General features: G+C 30.6%; 2 protein-coding genes across 3 annotated transcripts in view; one reads left to right on the top strand and one right to left on the bottom strand.

Moving 5' to 3' along the window:
- Nucleotides 1-1,547: 1,547 nt before the first annotated feature.
- Nucleotides 1,548-10,561, bottom strand: Srp72 (signal recognition particle 72). Its single transcript, XM_072545685.1, has 10 exons — nucleotides 10,369-10,561; nucleotides 8,909-9,026; nucleotides 8,484-8,745; nucleotides 8,164-8,354; nucleotides 7,511-7,979; nucleotides 7,297-7,458; nucleotides 6,554-6,712; nucleotides 6,345-6,499; nucleotides 5,026-5,235; nucleotides 1,548-4,943 (listed from the first exon to the last, which is right to left on the bottom strand). Exons 1-10 carry the CDS (start codon nucleotides 10,475-10,477, stop codon nucleotides 4,808-4,810), a joined length of 1,971 nt encoding a protein of 656 aa, XP_072401786.1. The 5' UTR covers nucleotides 10,478-10,561; the 3' UTR covers nucleotides 1,548-4,807.
- A 4,285-nt stretch (nucleotides 10,562-14,846) lies between these two features.
- The window catches only part of larp (La related protein), an 83,265-nt gene continuing 78,423 nt past the window's right edge, over nucleotides 14,847-19,688 (top strand). The window contains exon 1 of one of the 2 annotated variants that reach the window (XM_072545687.1): nucleotides 14,847-15,836. In XM_072545687.1, coding sequence (XP_072401788.1) covers nucleotides 15,204-15,836 — 633 coding nt within the window. In that variant the 5' untranslated portion in view covers nucleotides 14,847-15,203. The remainder of the gene's footprint in view (nucleotides 15,837-19,688) is intronic. The other variant, XM_072545686.1, reaches the window with a different exon arrangement.

Genomic DNA, 19,688 nt, shown 5'->3' on the forward strand with positions numbered 1-19,688 from the left:
AAGAAAGGTTAGCAAATCTGGCCGCATATATAAAAAAAATACAATTTTAATATACCTATTAATAAATTAAATACTGTTATTTTGGACTTTTGATTGTTCCACATAAAAAATATATTTTTTCTTAAATCCAGTCCTATTTTCTTATGTCCTTTGATGTATGCAATCAGTACAACTAACTCATGTAACTTGGGTGGTTTGCTTTTTTCTTTAACTCATTAATTATTTTGTGCTGTTTTTGATTCTGATTACCTCAAAGTCTCCTCGTATGTCTAAATAATATATCCCATACTGTTTATTTCTAAACGAGTCATTTATATTACTTTGTAAAAGTGCCAGTAACCAGAAATAACGACAATTATGACATCTTCACTCACGGCCTCCTAAAATCTTACCTTTATCATTAAACCAAAATTATCTCCAAAAGTGTTCACTTTAGGTATAGAAAACCCTAATACTATTTGAAAGATAATTGATTGACTTCTTTTTTCATTAAAATATATATACAGGGTGTTTCATTTAAAATAATTGACTTATTATGGTTTGAAGTTGAACACCTTGTATTTAGAAATTCTATTTCGATGTAAATTCCTAAAGGAACGTTACCTACTCTTTGTGTGCAAAGGTTTTCCAGATATTACTTTTGTAAATGGATGAGGTATTATAAAAATGCAATAATATACAGGGTGTTCCATTTAGTTGTTCATTTCCAGTATAACTGGAAAGTCTGCCAAAATATTTAGTCTGTTCTTCATAACTTGTAATCCCCATAAATATCGTGTAAGTAGTTTCTAATATATCTTGTTGATGGGAAAATTGTTCTTCATAAAGTTATAGGTATTCACTTATGTATTTGTTTAGTATTTTTGCCATATTTTGAAACAAGCTTGCTTGTAACAGTTTATTATTGGACGATAAAAGTTAGAGGACATTTCTGGTTCCTCTGAAATTGTAATAGATATTTACATCGTTTTTACCTCTTCTATCACATCCACAAAATAAAAAAAAGTAGCCAAACTAGCGGGCTACCGGACATATGGACGAAAGTAAAAAATGTAACCACTAACTTGTAAAAATATCAGACGAAAACAAAAGAAATAGAGGTATTAAGAGAAAACTCGTATATGAAACAGGCAATTTAGGGTGTATTGAGATTGGTGTAAATGCAAGCAAGGGATGGCGCCGATAGAATTACCCCAGAACGGATATAAAACGTGAAAAAATTAACAAACTTGACAAACCAACAAGTAGCTGATATGAATGCTGTACACCTGAATCGGAAGAATTCATATGACAATAAGCAAATGCTACGTCCTACTGAAAAACAATAATATTCTTGATTCATTGTTGAACAAGGGAAACATAAGAAATGTCTAATCAACTAACAATAAGAATTATTCTTAAGCTCGTAAGCCAAAGACTAAATATTTTTTTTAAATTTCGCAGTATTCGGAGAAAAACTAAAAACAATTCATATTCGGCGAATCAATACAATTTAAAGTTCATATCCTGACTAAGTATAACATTAAAATTTACAAATAATTATAACACATGTTTTAAATCTTTATTTTATGCCGTTTTTCTAGCAGATACTTTACAATAATGCATAATAGGCTATTGATTACGTACTTTAGAAAGGAACTACAACGTTGAAGGGGTTTTATTATTTCATATGGTCAGTGGACTCCCAAATATATAAAAACCGTGGAGTGCTACCATTTAAAGGGGTGCGTTTTTGAAAAAGGGGTAAATTGGTCCCTGTGCACTAGGGTGCATTTGGGAGAACTCTATGCAGTTTTCGTACATATACATCTACAGAAAAGTTGTTAAAAATTAAATTTCCTATCAAAATATCACCTTTTAAAGTCAAAAATAAGTTATTTTGACAAAAATATATTCAAAAAACGAAGCGAAAAAATCAGGAATACACGCTATTTTTTTTTACTCATAACTTTTTAACCACTGGGTGTAGGTATAAGCATTGCTTTAGAAAAAAAACTTTTATCTTTCCTCTTCAAAATGGAATTTGGTAGAATTCTTTAGGATTCACAGTATTCGAGATAAAATTTTTCAAATTTGGCCACCCACACCATTTTTCCTATTTTTTGCAAACATTGTTCTATAACTCTTTTCTATGCAGTTTTAGGTATATGCAATGGCACATTAAATACAAAGAAAAAATAATTACCTTTAAAATGGTCGACGGTGGAAAACTCTACTATATGTACTACACACGACACACGTACAATTTTGTGCTCGTATTGATTTTCAAGATAACTGTGTAAAAAATAATTATTTCGCAAAGAAATTTTGCATGATTGTTCTATACTTATACTAATAGTTTGTAAAATTTTTTTGTAAAAAGTGCATACTATTGGTATTTGTATATACCAAGTTTGTAAATTTTTTTTGTAAAAAGTGCATACTATTGGTATTTGTAAATACCAAGTTTGTAAATTTTTTTTGTAAAAAGTGCATACTATTGGTATTTGTATATACCAAGTTTGTAAATTTTTTTTGTAAAAAGTGCATACTATTGGTATTTGTATATACCAAGTTTGTAAATTTTTTTTGTAAAAAGTGCATACTATTGGTATTTGTATATACCAAGTTTGTAAATTTTTTTTGTAAAAAGTGCATACTATTGGTATTTGTATATACCAAGTTTGTAAATTTTTTTTGTAAAAAGTGCATACTATTGGTATTTGTAAGTTTGTAAATTTTTTTTATAAAAAGTGCAGTTACCGCGAATAATTACTGTACCATCTCACAATTTAATAATATAAAACCAACTACTAATTACATCCAAAAAACCGGATCATGCAGTTTACCTCTTTTTGTTGGAACTGTTCGAAAACCAAAGCGACAGCTGACCGCAAACTCCAGTGCGACTGATGTAAGCGACAAATTCACATCACATGCACCGACCTTTCTTCAGAGGATCGCGTCACCCGACAGATAATTGGTGAATTGAGTATCCTTTGTAACTTTTGCAGCTCAAATATCCCTAATATTTAGGAAATAAAAGATCTTCTGCTAGGCTTTAAAATGGAAATTCGTACCAAAATTGATGATTTTAATAATAAAATAACTGAGTTAAACAATAAGCTCAGTCAGATTGCTTTATTTAAGTCTACCGAATTCAAGGATAATATTGCTAACGAAGCTGTAGATCGTACAACACGTGCTAAAAATATTCTAATCAGAGGCGTACCAAAATCTTCCTCTGGGGATGCACAACGCAGAAAAGATGACGACGTAAATAAGGTTAACCTTGTCCTGGAAACTGTTGGCTACCAGACCCCAACAATTATCGTCCGATTAGCTTGCTGCCAAAGTCATGGAAACCATTATTTCCGATTAGATGACCAAATTCCTTATCCAGGAACATGTTATTCAAACACAACATGGATTTGTCTCTGGTTGCTCTACTCTAACCAATCTCCTACATTGTGTTAACGACTGGACGTCATCCCTTAATAGTTCGCAGCCGGTCGACGTTGTTTATCTAGATTTCTCTAAAGCCTTTGAACGTGTACCTAAGCGCAGACTTCTACATAAACTAGAGCATTTTGATGATTTCCTGACAAATCGACATTACATAAAGTTAGAGTTATCGAATTTTTCTCACAAGACAGGTTAGTGGAAAATGGAATGCCTCAGGGCTGGCTTTGGACCTCTGCTTTTTACGGTTTATACCAGCGATGTTCCTTATTATGTTTCAAGTAAAATATCGCTCTAAGCTGATCACACAAAAATATATGCCAATCCAATCACAAACCAGCTAACCCTCCAAATGGACTTGGACTCAACTTGATGTTTCCAGTGGCTACTACCATTCAATGCGGAAAAATGTGTAGTGCTTCTAATTGGTAAAAATAACCCACTTGTGACGTACTTTGTTAATGGGCAACCATTAGATTCTGTATTCTCGTGTAACGACCTTGGTGTTACCGTAAATAGCAGCCTAACTTGGTCCGACCATATTTGTAAACGTGCGAACTCCAGACTATATCTTATTCGGAGGTGTTTTTCGATAGTTTCAATGCAGTCGTTCTTGAATACGCTGGACCAGCGTGGTAATATGATTTGGTTAGAGACAAAACTTTGTTGGAAAACGTTTACAGAAAAGCAACTAGGATTCCTTTGGGGACCGAAATGACTTTCTTATGCAGAAAGACTTAGTATGGCTAACCTAACTTCATTTGAACTTCGCCGACAACGTGGAGACTTAATTACCACATTTAAAATATTAAAATTCAATTTTGGAAATCTCGTTGAAATGTTTACCATAAATCAAGATGAACGCCTCAGAGGTCACCAGTTTAAACTTAAAAAAGAGAACTTTTCTACAAGATCAAGACACAACTTTCTACCAGATGAAGTTTTTGAGAGCTGGAATAACCTTAGTGGAAACATTGTCTCTGCTCCCTCTACCAATGCGTTCAAAAACAGACTTGACCGTTTTATATTGTTTTTCTTTTAAGCCAAAAATTGTAATTTTGTGATTTTTTTTTTGTAATTTGTAATTTACTAGGTTACTAATGAAATTTCTTTGTTTTTGGTCATAATAGGACTTGTCTCTCTGCCCTTTCTTAAGTATAATAACTTTTATATATGTACAAAAACTTCATAGAATTCACCCAAAGTCGCCCCTTTCTCAAAATCGCACCCCTTTAAATGGTAGCACTTTTGGGGGTCCATTGACCATATGAAACAATAAAATCCCTTTAACGTTGTAGTTCCTTTAGCCCTATTTTCTTGATCGTAATAAATAGCCTATAAATTTAACAGAAAATATCAACAAGCTTTATCGTCTCTTTCCCTTCTTCTTTTGCTGACTCTTCTTGTGATGAGTTTGGGCAGATTTAGATGAAGGCCTTGGACTGGGATCCACTGAGGTACTCGCAGTATCTGACGAATCTTCAACGAATTTAGAGAAGTCGCTGAAATAAAAGTAAATTAACAATCAGTTTATTATGTAATTATTTCTATTGTACAATGCATACCATCTGAAATAATACTTACTATTGTTCAGCTTGCCCAGAAGCAGTTCCTTGAGAGCCTTTAATAACTTCTTTAGCTCTTCTGTCTCTTTTCTTTCTATAGCCGGTCCTCTCATATTTAGGTAACCAACGTTCTGGATCTGGTGCAACAAGTGCATCGTAGTTTTTGGGTAACTTTCCTTTACGTTTTTTGTGTTTTCTCGTTTTCTTTTGACTTTCATCTCGAGGCGTACTATAAATAGAAAAAATATTTTTAATTGTGTTGAAAAAGTAAAGTATCAATTCGTAAACCACCAATTTAAGAGCCTAATCGTGAAATGTTTGTGAACTATAAAATTAAAATTGATATACTTAAACGATTTATTTATTATATACAATAATATAATGTTTATTAAAATAAACAAGAACCAGAGATGCAGTTAACAGCTCCTTCCCCCTCCATCGCTCCAGCGAGATCCAAGCCGCCCAATTTTGACACTTTGTGGACGCTTCCATCGAAAGGCAATCTTTTTCGAATTTAGCACATTAAAAATTTAAAGTATGTTCTTTCAAATAACGCTAATTAGATCTCTTGTTATAAACTAACATGCTGTCAATTTAAAAAAAAAGACTAACTTCGTCCCAAATTCTCCTAGGACAACTTTTTCTTTTTTAAATTTGTGAAACAATTCAAGTTTTCCAAATATGATAAAATAATTTTCCAGTAGGCAATAGTTAAAAAGTTATTTTAATTGTTTATAAGCAAAAATCGCCTTAATTTTGCAAAATTATTTTGCAATATTTAAAATCGTTTTTCTCTTTTTTTTTTATTTTTTTTTCAAATAATATTGATAGTATAAAAGTATAAACCGTCTTCTTTCATAAGCTATTCACAGAATTACTGTGACTTCATCGTTTTCTAACTCATATTGGTGTAAACATTTTGTTTTCATTTTTGGAATAAACAAATAACTTTTAAACTATTTGACCAATCGCTTTGAAATTTCGATCATATGTAAAACACTACAAGAATCAACAGTCTATTTAATATAGAGGTTCATTTTAAAAAAAGTTATTAACATTTATAAAAAACCGAAATTTTTGACTTATTTTGCAATTTTCTAAGCAACAAACTTTTTACTAATAGACGAAAAAACAAAAATTTGCCATTTTTAGACCTTAAAAGTCCAAAAAATCGACTGCAGGAAACGTATAGGTTCTTGTTATAGGGGTACATACTACTCAAAGCAACTTTCGTTTGCTTGACCAGGTCAGTGTCACAAACATAGTATTTTTTGTTTATTTCCCTGGACTGGTAGTGATAGCTTTTAAAGTTGTTCATAAAATACATAACTGACATACCTTGGTAAAGATTCCTGTTTAGATGAAGGACTCTTCTTGTTATAGCTGATTGTAGGAAGAGCAGTTGCTTCTAAAGCATCTAAATCTACTTCTTTAGCCAATTCTTCTACAGGTGTTAACTCTGATGCAAGTTTTACAGCTTTGGGCTCATTAAACTAAAAATCAGGTTAGCTTAGTATAGAAAACATTCTATGACCTGGATATTTTACCTGTGCATAGCCCAATATTAATTGAGCTATCAATCTTAAATCGTTTTTATTAGTTTTTAATAATTCCTCTAAACTGTTTGCTGCTACTTGTGGTAAACCCTTTTTGATATGGAATTCAGCTGCTTGTCTCCATAATTGTGACAGATTTACACCCTTAACCTACAATTAAAGATATTTTTATTAGCGAACAATGGGAAAGTAAAGTGACGGTTGTACAAGATAATCCAAATCGAATTAATTTTACTGTAAGGCTCATAGTGATTGTTATTTGAGTCGAAATGTCTTCTAGAATGATAAAACGTATAATCGATACTAAATAAGCTCATCTCATTCGAAAGCCAGATACAAGGTTACTTTAACCCAAACAAGAAGATTAAAAAATAATCAAACAAATGATTAATGTTAACATTAGTGGAATTATTTAGTCCAAGATCAGCATCTGCAGTTTTTACTGCAAATAAAGACTACCCTGAGATTATTTGATTGATTTTTCATAACCAAGAAAGATAATTATTATGGGCCTTTCCAGATTCTTGACACATATTATTAGGGTCCAAGTGTTCCTCGATTTAGAGAATTGGTATTGCTAAAAAATGTTTGTTCAGTCTGACATATTGGAGATTCTAATAGAAGACACACTATCAGTAAGGAACCCTGAATGCCACGATACATTAACAGGAATTTCGGAGAAAAAATATAAAGAAGAAAATCATTATTCACATAAAAAATCATGCAAAACTTACATTATTCTTCTTGTAGAATTCTACAGTTTTTTCAAATACTTTGAGAGCAACATCTTCCTTTCCTATGCCTAAATACAGGGTTGTTAGAGCTCCTACTATACCTGGTTTATATCTTGATTCTCCAAGATTTTCTAATATTTGACAAGCTTCCGCTTTTTCACCCTACAAATACAATTATTATTTCAATGCACTCTAAAATATTAACTTAACTCACTTGCATTAGGTAGATTTGGGCAATACATAAGTTTATGTATAGATTATCATCTTTAGTTTTGATCTTGTTAAGTAAAGTGATAGCATCTTTAGGTTTATCAGCTTTTATCAGGTTAAGAGCACGAAGGGTAGCAGTTTGGAGTTGTAATTCAGGCCATTTTTCATCAATGAGATTACATGCTTTTTCACATTGATCAGTCTGGTTAATATAATAGTTTAAAATGGCGTTATTGAGAGCTATTAGTTTCCTTTGCTTGGATGGCAATTTAAAAGTCAATCCATCATTTAAAGCTACTTTCATTTTCTTTTTGGAATCAAATAAATTTTGGTCTTTGTTGATACAAGCAATATTATTACTAGCTACAGCCATTAATGCAATATCATCAAGTTTTAATTTTAAATTTCCAGTATACAACTGTTGGCTTTCTTTAGTTCTCCCTTGTTTTTGGTAAACATAGGCCAACTGTATTCTAAAATATGAACAAAACTTAATTATAAACATAATTATAAACATATTTAATGTTGATTAACAATTAGTGACATCTATGAATACAGATTGAAAAATAATTTAGATATTGTTAATATTTACAAAAAATATTCACTTAATACATTAAAGACTTAAGTAATTGTTTAATTTTTAATGTGTTTCCAAACCTGATAAGTGCTAATTCAATGTCAATTTCCTCTTCAGTAGTTTCATCTTCTTCTAACATCTCTCTACACATCTTCTCACATTGCTTGAGTTTCTTTTCAGCCTCTAAATAGTTTTCATATTCAATTAATAAACATGCTTTGTTATAACACTGTTCATAAGTGTTCTCAACAAATTCATTAATTGTATCCATCTAAAATGAGAAAGATCTTGTGAAATTTTCTAAAAACTATAGAGGAACAATTCTTCTAGCATTAGTTTGCCTATAATATGTAACCAGCAGATAATTATTTAAAGTTAATATAATAAATGTGGTACCTACCACATTTTCATTCTTCAGATGAACCATTGCAGCACTCAAATTAGTGTACCGTTCATCATCATAATCATCATCATGCATATTTTTAATAATGTCTCGGTATATAGAGACAGAATTATCATATTGTTCAAGTCTGTATAAAATCTGAGCTTTTAATTCTTTGCAACGGAAATCCAGTTCTTTTTCACTTAGTTCAATTATTTTCAACGCTTCTTCTGGTTTATTAACACGATAGTAACTATAAGCTTTTTCAAATATTAATTCCCTAAAAAAATTACATTTGATTAAAAATATTATGTAATTTAACATATGAGAAAATAAAGAATTAAAATCAATATTTTATGAAAAAAGGTGGATTTAAATAAATCATCAAAGGACAAAAAGGCTTTAAAGAACCAATTATAAACTTCTATAGAATCAAAACTTACTGTAAAAATTGTGGATTTTTATTCATCAAAGAAATGGCTTCCTCAAAGCGTGATAGGTGAATAAGACACACCATTTTACACTGGAAAGCTAAAAATTCATGTGGAGCCACTCCCAGAACTAAAACAAAAATTATATATTCCCATATGCAACTATTTAGTGATATAATAATACTATAATCTAAGGATAATTAATTTTCTAGTAACATTGTATTTTTTTATGTGAAGCAGTTGAACACTCAGGACAAAACATATTTTTTTAATTTGAAAATATTTGTTGTATCTTGGAGTAGCTATTAAAATATGCTTAGCTGTACTTCTCGTCTTTATATATATTTATATTTTATCTTCCTCTCTTTATCTCTCTATATTTTTTATAATTTGTTTATATGCAATAAAAGTGGAAATGTTGCACAGTCCGATAACAGTGATTTATAACAACATATTTTCAAGCCTCATGTAAATATGTGAGAAATAGTGAAGATTACATTTTTAAAAGTATCCAGAAGTTGACATTAGTATAGAACCTCAGTACTGTGGTGAAAAATAACCAAAAACTGTGTTTAGGTACATGTTTGTCAACAGATAAAGGCAGTTAAGAGAAATAAAGCTATCCAGCCTAATTGCTGGGTCTCAAAAGGAGTTACAGAAACAAGTACTAGATAACAAAATCGCATTAACAGGTTCACTGCTGAAGTGAATTTTGTAATTTTTGTTCTGGAGTCAAAGGTGGCATTGGTGGCCATTACAAGTGATCAATACCATGACAAAGAACAAAAGAAATGAGACAGGAGCTGAAGGACTTAAAAAAAATAGGGAAGAGCTTGATAAAAGGAGCTGATAGAATAATATACTGACAGGGCTAAAAATTGACATGAGAAACACAAATTATTTGAAAAGTGTAATCAACCACTTTTTTTAACAAGTTCAAATATTCAAATAGTAATAATAGCAAGAAAACTGTTTGACAAAGCATGCCTGATGGAATTAAAAAACGTGGATGACAAGCAACGAGTAAAAATAGTTTTTGCCAAAACAATTGGAGGTTTTGCTAAAACAAAGATAAAATATCCATAGAAAAGTGAAAAAAAAAATAAAAAAGAAAATGTGAGCTTAGAAAAAAAAGTGACTATTGCAAAGAAACAAATATAGGTAAACAATTAAGTAACTGTGATGTGGGGGGAACCTATACAGAGAGGACCATAAAAAGGAAATATGTTCAGAAATAAAAAAAGTAAAATATCAAAGTGATGGCTCTGCAAGAGATTAAACAAGTAGGAAATGGGATATCTGAAATGAATGATGGAATATTTGTCCAGAGTGTTATATTATTTTAGTTTGTTAAATATAATCAAATATTTAAGATAATCATGTACTCTGAAGATTTATGATTATGACTCTATAAAAAATCTACATTATTTTTAGTAATTTAAGGTTAAGACTGAAAATTAAGACACACTTACTTTTATTTGATGTTTTCAAAGACCTTTCATATTCACCATTTTGGTTAAATTTATTTAACTCCGCATATAATGATGTTATCGTTTTTTCTTTTGTACTTTTTTCTGCCATTCTTTATGTTTTAGAACATTCAAATTGTACAATATTGTCAATATTGTAAATCAAACAAAAAGTAACACGTCCTACCTTCTTCTTCCTTCTTCCATTCATTTGCTTGGCCTTAGCTACCAGGGATATCCGGCCACGATCTGTGTATTTATACTGAATGTTCAAGAGCAGTACCTAAGGTACACCTGGGCTTAAGCTCATAGCTCCTGAACCTGCAACAACAGTTAAAGGAGAAAAAAAAACACAAATTAAAACCAAATGTTTAAAAGTTCTTTCACATACGTTCTAAAGTTTTATTGTCTACCGCACCAAACCGCACTAAGCACATGTAATCCAAGCAAGCAGATTAAATCTTATAATGTACATTAACGAACTACTTGAGACCTTGTTGACGCTAAAAACTTTTGCACTGCAAGCAGTGTCTTTGAGTTTAAGTTTTTGAACAACACATCGATAAAGTAACCGACCAAGTAACTGGGACTCCCTTTGATATCTAGTACATTCCAACAACACGTGCTGTAAGGTGCCTAAACTGCCACATGATCACATATTTGTATTGATCACTTTCAATCTAAATAAATGAACTGGAAAGCTGAAATCTCCACTTCTCATACGACACATTTGTGCAATTATGACCTCCCCCCCCCCCAGATTGGAAACCTTGTAAACCAGGCCTTTTTATATAGAACCGTAACATTTGTACAGTATGTAATTCCTTTTACCTACCTTATTACCTTTACCTCTTACCTACCTATATTTAGTTTGAAAATCTTTAAAGGAAGCCTTTGGTTCTTCAGTAACAGGTAGCCTTCTTCCAAGTTTATAAGATAATCAGCTCTATCATTCCCACGATCCCGGAGTGACTTGGAATCCATGCGAATTTAATTTTTTTATTTTGTTCGTGAAGTTGACTTTTTTGTTTTAATTGAAGAATTGTGTGTCTGCTGCAGCCTTATAACTTGGTCTTGTAATTTTCTCCAGAGGACTTTTTGAATCACTACAAATAAGGATTTTTTCAAAATCATTCTGTTGAATTAAATCTAATGTCTTTATCTAATCTAATCGCAAATAATTCTGCTGAACAAATTGAATTAGCAGATGGTAATCTTGCTATTAATTCGGTGCTTTCGTTAGGGTATATACCAATGCCCACATTACCTTGGTCATCTTTGAATCCATCTGTGAAGATAAGTTTATATTCAGACCAGTTATCAAGGTACCATGACACAAACTTGGCTTGGTTACCTCCTTTCCCTAGGTTGAGAGTTTCATACACCGTAATTCAGAAATACTTAATTAAATTGCTCTATTGAAGAACATATTTGGTTGTCATATGCTACCTTTAATATAAATTTAGATGCTAGCCAAATCCTTCTAAGATCTAACGGTGTTTCTCCGCATTCCGACAAAATAGTATGAACTGGAGAGGACCTCATAAATCCCCCGACCACTCTGAGAGCTCTATATTTAACTTTATCCAGTTTTGTAAGTAAGGAACGGGCACAACCTCCAAGAAAAATCGATCCATCGAACACGTCCTACCAAATTACAGCTGCTGTCATTGCTTACTTTTAGGAACAGTAAAGTGTGTTGCATACAAAGATATAGTCTTAATAAACTATAAATGTGGAACTTGGGAACAATAAGTGAAACCGATTTTTTAAAGTTTAGTGTGCGTATTGACCGCTAGGTAGACACAAATAAGAGGGCAAACAAATGTAAAAATTGTTTAAAATTTCACTTGTTTCCCATAATAATAATTATATAGAATTTTTTGCGAGTGGTTTTACTTCTTCATCTCCTGTTGCCAATTGTGTTATATGGAATAATATAAATAACAATGAAAATGAGGGAAATATATTCCAAATAGAGTAGAAAAAAGGAAAAGAATATTCTTTGAAGATAATAAAATAGAAACTGACATAGATCTGCTTCCCGAAGAGCAGAACATTGTGTTGGCAGGAGATTGTGGATTTATTATTGCGCAAACTGAAGTGTTTAGATTGTATTAAATGTTTATTTAAACCACAATCCGATCATTCTTATCCTTCTGTTGGGAATTTAGCAGGTTGGTAAATTTAAAAAATAATGATGGGTTAGTGACTACCATATAAGGCACTTTTCAGGTGGTGAAAATACAGAAAGCCTTGTTCTTGTCAAATGGTCACTTCAAAATGTGTGCAAATGCTAAGATAGTCAATGGCATTGTTCTATCTGTAACAAATAACCTTTCTTTAGGCAATGTTTTCACTTTATGTATTGAAGTAGTAGATTTCAGTTCTCACCATATATGGAGCTCATTAAAATGGTTAGCCATGAGCACCTTAAGGTTAGACTCTATTCACTAGAAAAAACAGGTGACTAAAAAAGTAAACGTTTCTTCACAAAAGCACAAACTTAACTAAACATATCTTATTCATTCTTGAATTTTGTATAAAAAACTTAAATTGTTTTGTTAATATACTTATATTATTGTAATACATAATACAAATAATAAATATCCAAATTTAACAATCAACAATTTTTTCCCCATTTTCTTAAAATTTATTTACTAAAATGTGTAAAAATTAACAAGCAAGATTGGTATTTTTTTTATAATTGTTTAGTCATAAAACAATCGTTTGCTTGCTTACAAGTTTTAAGTTGAGAAAGTAATTCACAAACTTCATTATTCTATGATAAAAATCATAAATAAAGTTAACATAAACGAGATCTTTTAAAATTTTCTTATATACAGTTAAGTGTAATATTCAAATTCTTGCCCCCTTAAATTGCGCCCTCTAGCCGGCTTCAATTCTGTCTTAAAACGAGGTCCGACATCGTTCGACCACAGTATCAAAAAATATAGACGCTTAATATTCTTTGGTGTTACACTAGAAAACAATAGGGGTGGTTAAACCCCCCCCCCCCCCCAGGGCACACTATTCCGACACTGTTATTCACAAATTTTAAGGATTCAGAATGGAATCATCATAAAAAAATTTCGGAAATAATTCTTTATGCCCTACAGAAATGATTCAAATATTTGACCTTCTAGGGCTAAACAGTGGTTGCTATTATCATTTACACAGATACTGATCTGTATTTTTTCTTTTGATTTACCTTCATCATTATTATTCGATTAACAATAATTAATCTGTAGGTGAATATACCTGACGATGGTAAATATTCTATAAAGCTATTTATCATGTAGTAAATGGGTAAATTTTGTGCCATAACTGCCATATTATACCTCGCGGTTAATGAAGGTCAACCAATATGGAATAATCATATTTTGGTTTAAGGTTGTTCGGTGGTTAAAGTCTAGAGAACGTTCTGATGAAGTTAGCTACAAATAAAATAAATTTTGTATTTGGCAGTATTGCCAAAGAATATAGATATATAAGCGTCTATATTCTTTGGTATTGCCATGTTCTTATATAATTCGCGAAAGAGCACGCGATATAATGATAATGAATTTAATTAAACATGTAAAACATAAAATGGTAAAATAACGAGAAAAATAATATACAAATCACTATAAATACTAAAGTTGTAAAGTGAATAATAAGTTAACTTCTGCTGTAATGATTTTAATATATATTTTTAATTTGTTATTATCTGGCAACTTGTGTTTTGAAGGTTTTGACACTATTGCCAAATTTATCCGTTAATCTACCAAAGAGCGATTACAAAAATTGTTCTAATGACTAACTGCAACTAATATAGAAAGAAACAAATATTCATTTGTTCCTGTTTTATATAAATTAAAAAATAACAGAATCCATAAAATAATATAATAAAAATGTACTGTTTCAAAGCATATTTGATGCATAAAACATATACGTAATAAGGACATGGCAATACCGTAAACACAAATTTGTATTTACTGATGTTTCTTTGTAGCTAACTTCACTGGAACGTTCTCTAGACTTTAACCCATATTTTATACTTTTATAGTTATATCTGCTTTAATAATGTGGTACACTTATTTTAAATTCCGTCGCTATGGAAACGTATTCTAATTATTCCTGGTTATCCTTATATTGAGGCAATTATTGTGTCTATGGTTATCCTATTGTGTATGTTGTATTTTGTATTTCCTCTCTTATTGCGTATTATTTTGGTATGTGCGTAATTACAACGCATGCGTGAGGAAAAGATATGTTCATTTCACAGGTCAATCTTATTAATGCGTTCCGAATATTCACAAACTTTTACAATTGTAAAGACTCTTGAATATGTCTTAAATATGAAATTGTATAAAGTTACAATTTGTAAGTTCTGCTGAATAAAAGTGATGAACTAATATATTATTTCAAAAATAAAGTCCGAACAATCAAAAAGGCTTAAATATTGACATATGACAGATGTTGTCAAAGTTTGTTTTGTGAATTGATTGATTCACAATGTTCTGTCGAAATTGAACCTGTAAGTTTAGGTTTATACCTAAGGGTACTGTAAGAGTTCTAGTTTCCTGTCTAAATTTATGAAAATATAAACGATATTCATTATATAACGGGTTTTAAAAAAATAAATACATAAAAAAAGTTAGACTAAGTTACATAACCATCATCGATGTCCTGACGTTCATGTGTAGTGTTGTGACGGTGGACAATTTCAAGTGTGTGATAGATACCATGCTTTACTAAACCAACATGGTTACAGTTCCACTCCATATTGTTCTGTCAGACTTTATTTTATTTTAATTTCGATAGTGCACAGTTAATTTAAAAGAAGTAAAACTGCGATGGATGCACGTGTGCCTCCCACACCAGTCAATCCTCAGGATGACACCAAAGAAGCAGGGGCGTCCTATGCACATGCTGTATTAAATTTTAAGCAGCCAACTAACAATACAAACAATAATAATAAGGAGAATATAGAAGAGCAGTTAAATTCAATACAAGTTAAAGAAGCAGAAATAGCTGACAGTTCAAAACAACCTGAAGAGCCTAAACAAAACACAGAGGAGGAAGAATCATTCACACCTGTAGTAAGTCACAGTCGTAAAGATAGAAAAGGTGAAAAACTTAAGAAAAAACTTGCTGTCGTTGTTGACAGAACAGATAAGCATGAACACTCATCTAAAGAAAAATCAAAAGATTTGCGTTCAAAAGAAAAACGTGATGACAAAGAATCCACGGCTGTGAAAGAAGGTAATGAAGAACAAAACGACGTAAAGAAAGTTTTTGTAGAAGCTCCTATTCCGAAAGTAAACCCTTGGCAAGTTAAACCAACAACAGGAGAGACCAGCCAACATCAACCTCATACATCCCAGAAAAGAGTGTTACAACCAAAGAAACAAGAGATTACTGTGAATGGAACAGAGACTTCTGGAGTCATCAAGGCGCCCAAAGATAAACGAAGATATAACCAAAAGGTAAAGTCATATCTTTCTATTTTTTCATTCAAAAGTTAATTCTCTCATTGTTGTATATGTTGTTGTTTTAAACCTTGAAAATGAAAGTAATTAAATGCATTTAATGTTTTATCCTGGCAGTTCTTTCCCACTTAATTCTTAAAAATTAAATCCAGTTTATATTGAAATTTGATTTTTCTAATTGTAGATATAAAAAATGTTCTATTATCTAATTTTTTATTATAAAATTATAAAACTGTTATTTTCATGGTTTTTTAGATAAGCAAATACCAAAGTACTTATTTCTTGTATAATTCAAAACAGATTAGGAAATTTAAAAACATTTAGATAACTTGGAATTGAAAAAGGTTTAATTATGGTTATTTAATAATTTGATGTGCCTCTATAAACATCTATGATACATTTCACTCAATATTCTAGCACTTTCCAGATTATCAGTGTGAAAGTTCAACAGTATTATTTGCATAAATGGACACTTTAAATACTTTAAATAGAAAATGTTAAATTTCATTTTTATAACATTTAACAATTGTTAAAGGGCATTCAAATATTAACTGAAGTGACTATCTGTCATCTTCAAAGTTTTAAATATTAAGAATGAAATGCCTTCCAGAAAATAATTCACACTTAGCTTCTACATCTCATATCCCTATGTTATTCCTGGCATAACATCCAAATGTTGATTATTTAGTATCTACCTGCTTGTGGGTCATTGAAATTCATATTTCTTATTTATTAAAAATAATTATGTAGTTATTCATAGTTTTAGCTGCAATCTTGGCAAATATAAAGTGATGTTGGTATTTATATACATATTTTCTGTTATAAGCCAAGAACTAATATTGTTATATTTACTATTGAAATAAGTTTATAAAAAATAAATATAAATAGATGTCTATTTAGTAGGGTCCTCTTCTGCCATTCTATTCTAATTGTGTACATCTAATATAATGGTATTTTTCATTTAGCTTCATTTATATTAACAAGAAAGTAGCTTCTGAAATGACTTGTGTATAAATATGATCATCTTAAGCTTGGAACACAAAAGTATTGTTTTGATTGTCTCTTCTAACCCATCATCTAGTTGATAGATATACTAATGTAGTTTATTCCTTATTTTCTAAAACATGAGTTCACCAAATCTTTAATCATTGTTTTATTAAAAATATTTGAAAAATTAAATTTAGTAGTGACACTAGGTTTAATTTTCAAATCTGGTTGTTTTCACAGTATGTGTGCCTTTGAGGGAGAGGGCATAACTGAGGTCTCTTACAAAGTAAATAATGGAGATATTCACTAAACTTTTCTGATTTAATACTTGTGTTTTCACTTATCTCAAATTCATGAGATCTAGTAGGTCAAAATCATGATATTTGATTGATCTGTGGACAAATTCATATATATTCTGGTGAACCAAAAATTTCCTACACTTTGAAATTGTAATTATCTAAGATTTTGTTGAGTGAACTGGAAAAGTTTTAGTGAAAACAACCTTTAATGACTAAGCTTATTGTAAAAAGCAAACTTTGAATTCAAAGTATGTTCTACAAGTCTATCTCTCCAAAATGCAGTGCATAGTCCACCCCCCAATTATTTTTTGAACCATAAAACCTAAATTAGTAAATTTGATCTGAAATTTGAGTAGGTAACTGAACTAAGGCACTCAATGTTTATGTTTTAGTAACATAATCATTCAAAATCATATTTTTTCAAATTATTTTTAACAGGATCATATTCCAATTACTTAACACCTCATTTGAAAGGACTTTGACCATTCAATACATTCATACATTATTATTTTATTTTGTCTCAATCTTTCAAACTGGTGACTATTCAATATTCAATGGTGGCTACAAGAAAAATAATGGGCCACTCTTAATTATTTGATAATCTTTCATTTTTACAGAAAACTCTTTAACAGGTCAATTTATTTTTCCAGTTTTCCACATGCTAATAGATGTAATTTTTTGTCAAAAATATGACATCAATTTTTTCATAAATGACAATTTATGGCAAGTGCTACATTATATGAAAGCTCTTGTATTACTGCATATTATATTATTAGATTTATATCCAGAAGAAAAGTTCTTTAATATCAATGGTTATCATTCAGTCATTTTCATTATCAGTAAGTAGAGAAAAGCTAGGTGGTGGTGTTGGTATTTTAGTAAAAGATCTCTACGTAGTTAGTGAAATTACTCAATATGATGATACATGTTCAATGTTATTTGTTTATATTGAAATAATCAATATAATTGTTGGTGCAATATGTAGACCATGGAATTTTAGCTAAATAAATTTTATTCTATTCTGGAAAACAAACTTGACATGTTGAATGAGCCGAACAAGAAATTTTGGATTATGGCGGATATTACTGTGGACTATCAAGTACTAATCCAAAAAATGACCTTGAAGTGCTGCTAAATGTTAACACTTTTTTCTCTGTAGATCAAAGTATACCTACTAGAATCACAAGTAATACAAAAAGACTTATAGACTATATAATTATTCACTAATACTAAATCAAATCATGAACTTGCAGTTGTAGAATCATGTATCATTGATCACTGAATTCAAATCTTGTGCAGTCAAACCCAATCCAATCAATCTAAATACTATTATACAGTTAATAAGCTAAATAAAGACAGATTTAAGTGTGAGTTACTTTAATTAAGTACTTGATAAAATCTGGGATGACCCCAACATTTTATGTAATAAAATTATTAGAACCTTCCAAAGAAACCTCATTCAAGTTAAACTAAAAATCGTTTTCGAAAAAATAGTGCCCTCTGGTTTAATGTTGACATACTAAAATTAGTAAAAGAAAGAAACTGTTACTACAAATGGTCTAATATGTACCCCAATAGTGACTATTTACTCCAACTTTATAAAACATCTCAGAAGACACTCACAGAAAACATTGAACAGAAAAAATTTGGAGTATGCTCAACACCATAATACGTAATAAGAAGCTAACAAAAAAAAAACAATTTTTAAACTTATACAATTTAGTTATTAATAATCCTAATCTCATATCTAACAAGCTCAACAACTAGTTTGCTACTAACTGCTACAGTTGGTTCAGGATTGCTCAGGCCATTCAACTCTCTGGATATGTTCCACCAGGATCACCATTAATAAACAAATTGAAAGGAAATTGAAGATATAATAGATAAATTAAAGGGTAAAATTGCATGTGATCTAGACAAGTTATCAGTTGATACCATTAAAGATTTAAAGATTGAGATATCAACTATTTTAAGTACTCTAGTAAATTTAACATTCACCACTGGAAGTGTTCCCAGTGCCCTAAAAATGGCAAAAGTTATTCCAGTATATAAAGGATCTGAAAGTTATATGCCTAGTAACTGATAGTTCTGATATAGCCACTGATTGTGATAGCTTCTTCTGATAACGTCTGATACTGATAGCCACTGATAGTTCAATGCCAAATAATTATCGACCTATTTCACTTTTACCTGCTTTATCCATGATTCTATATATACATATATTTATATATATATATATATATATATATATATATATATATATATATATATATATATATATATATATATAAATTTCACTCTCTAATATGAAAACAAAATTGCTAAAAAATCTAAAAATAGCAGGCAAACACAGTCCAGGACGAAGAAGAACCTCATGGTTGAAGAACTTGCGAGATTGGTATGGTGTTGATACAAGCATGCTATTTAGGGTGGCAGCGAATAAAATTAAGATATCTATGATGGTAACCAACGTTCTGAAAGGACATGGTACATGAAGAAGAATATGGAAACAACTGCAAAGATTGTGGTAGAAGAAATAAAGTACAACATGATCCCAGATAAT

The sequence above is a fragment of the Diabrotica undecimpunctata genome, chromosome 10 (assembly GCF_040954645.1).
Source record: "Diabrotica undecimpunctata isolate CICGRU chromosome 10, icDiaUnde3, whole genome shotgun sequence".
NCBI classification, from domain to species: Eukaryota; Metazoa; Arthropoda; class Insecta; order Coleoptera; family Chrysomelidae; genus Diabrotica; species Diabrotica undecimpunctata.

What these genes read in the sequence shown, in the direction of transcription:
- Srp72 (XM_072545685.1), bottom strand. Translation starts at nt 10,477, where the DNA reads ATGGCAGAAAAAAGTACAAAAGAAAAAACGATAACATCATTATATGCG. An exon ending in CCCAAATCTACCTAATGCAA is followed by an intron (nt 7,459 to 7,510) that starts GTGAGTTAAGTT and finishes TTGTATTTGTAG; the next exon opens with GGTGAAAAAGCGGAAGCTTG. An exon ending in TCTGGGCAAGCTGAACAATA is followed by an intron (nt 4,944 to 5,025) that starts GTAAGTATTATT and finishes CTTTTATTTCAG; the next exon opens with CGACTTCTCTAAATTCGTTG.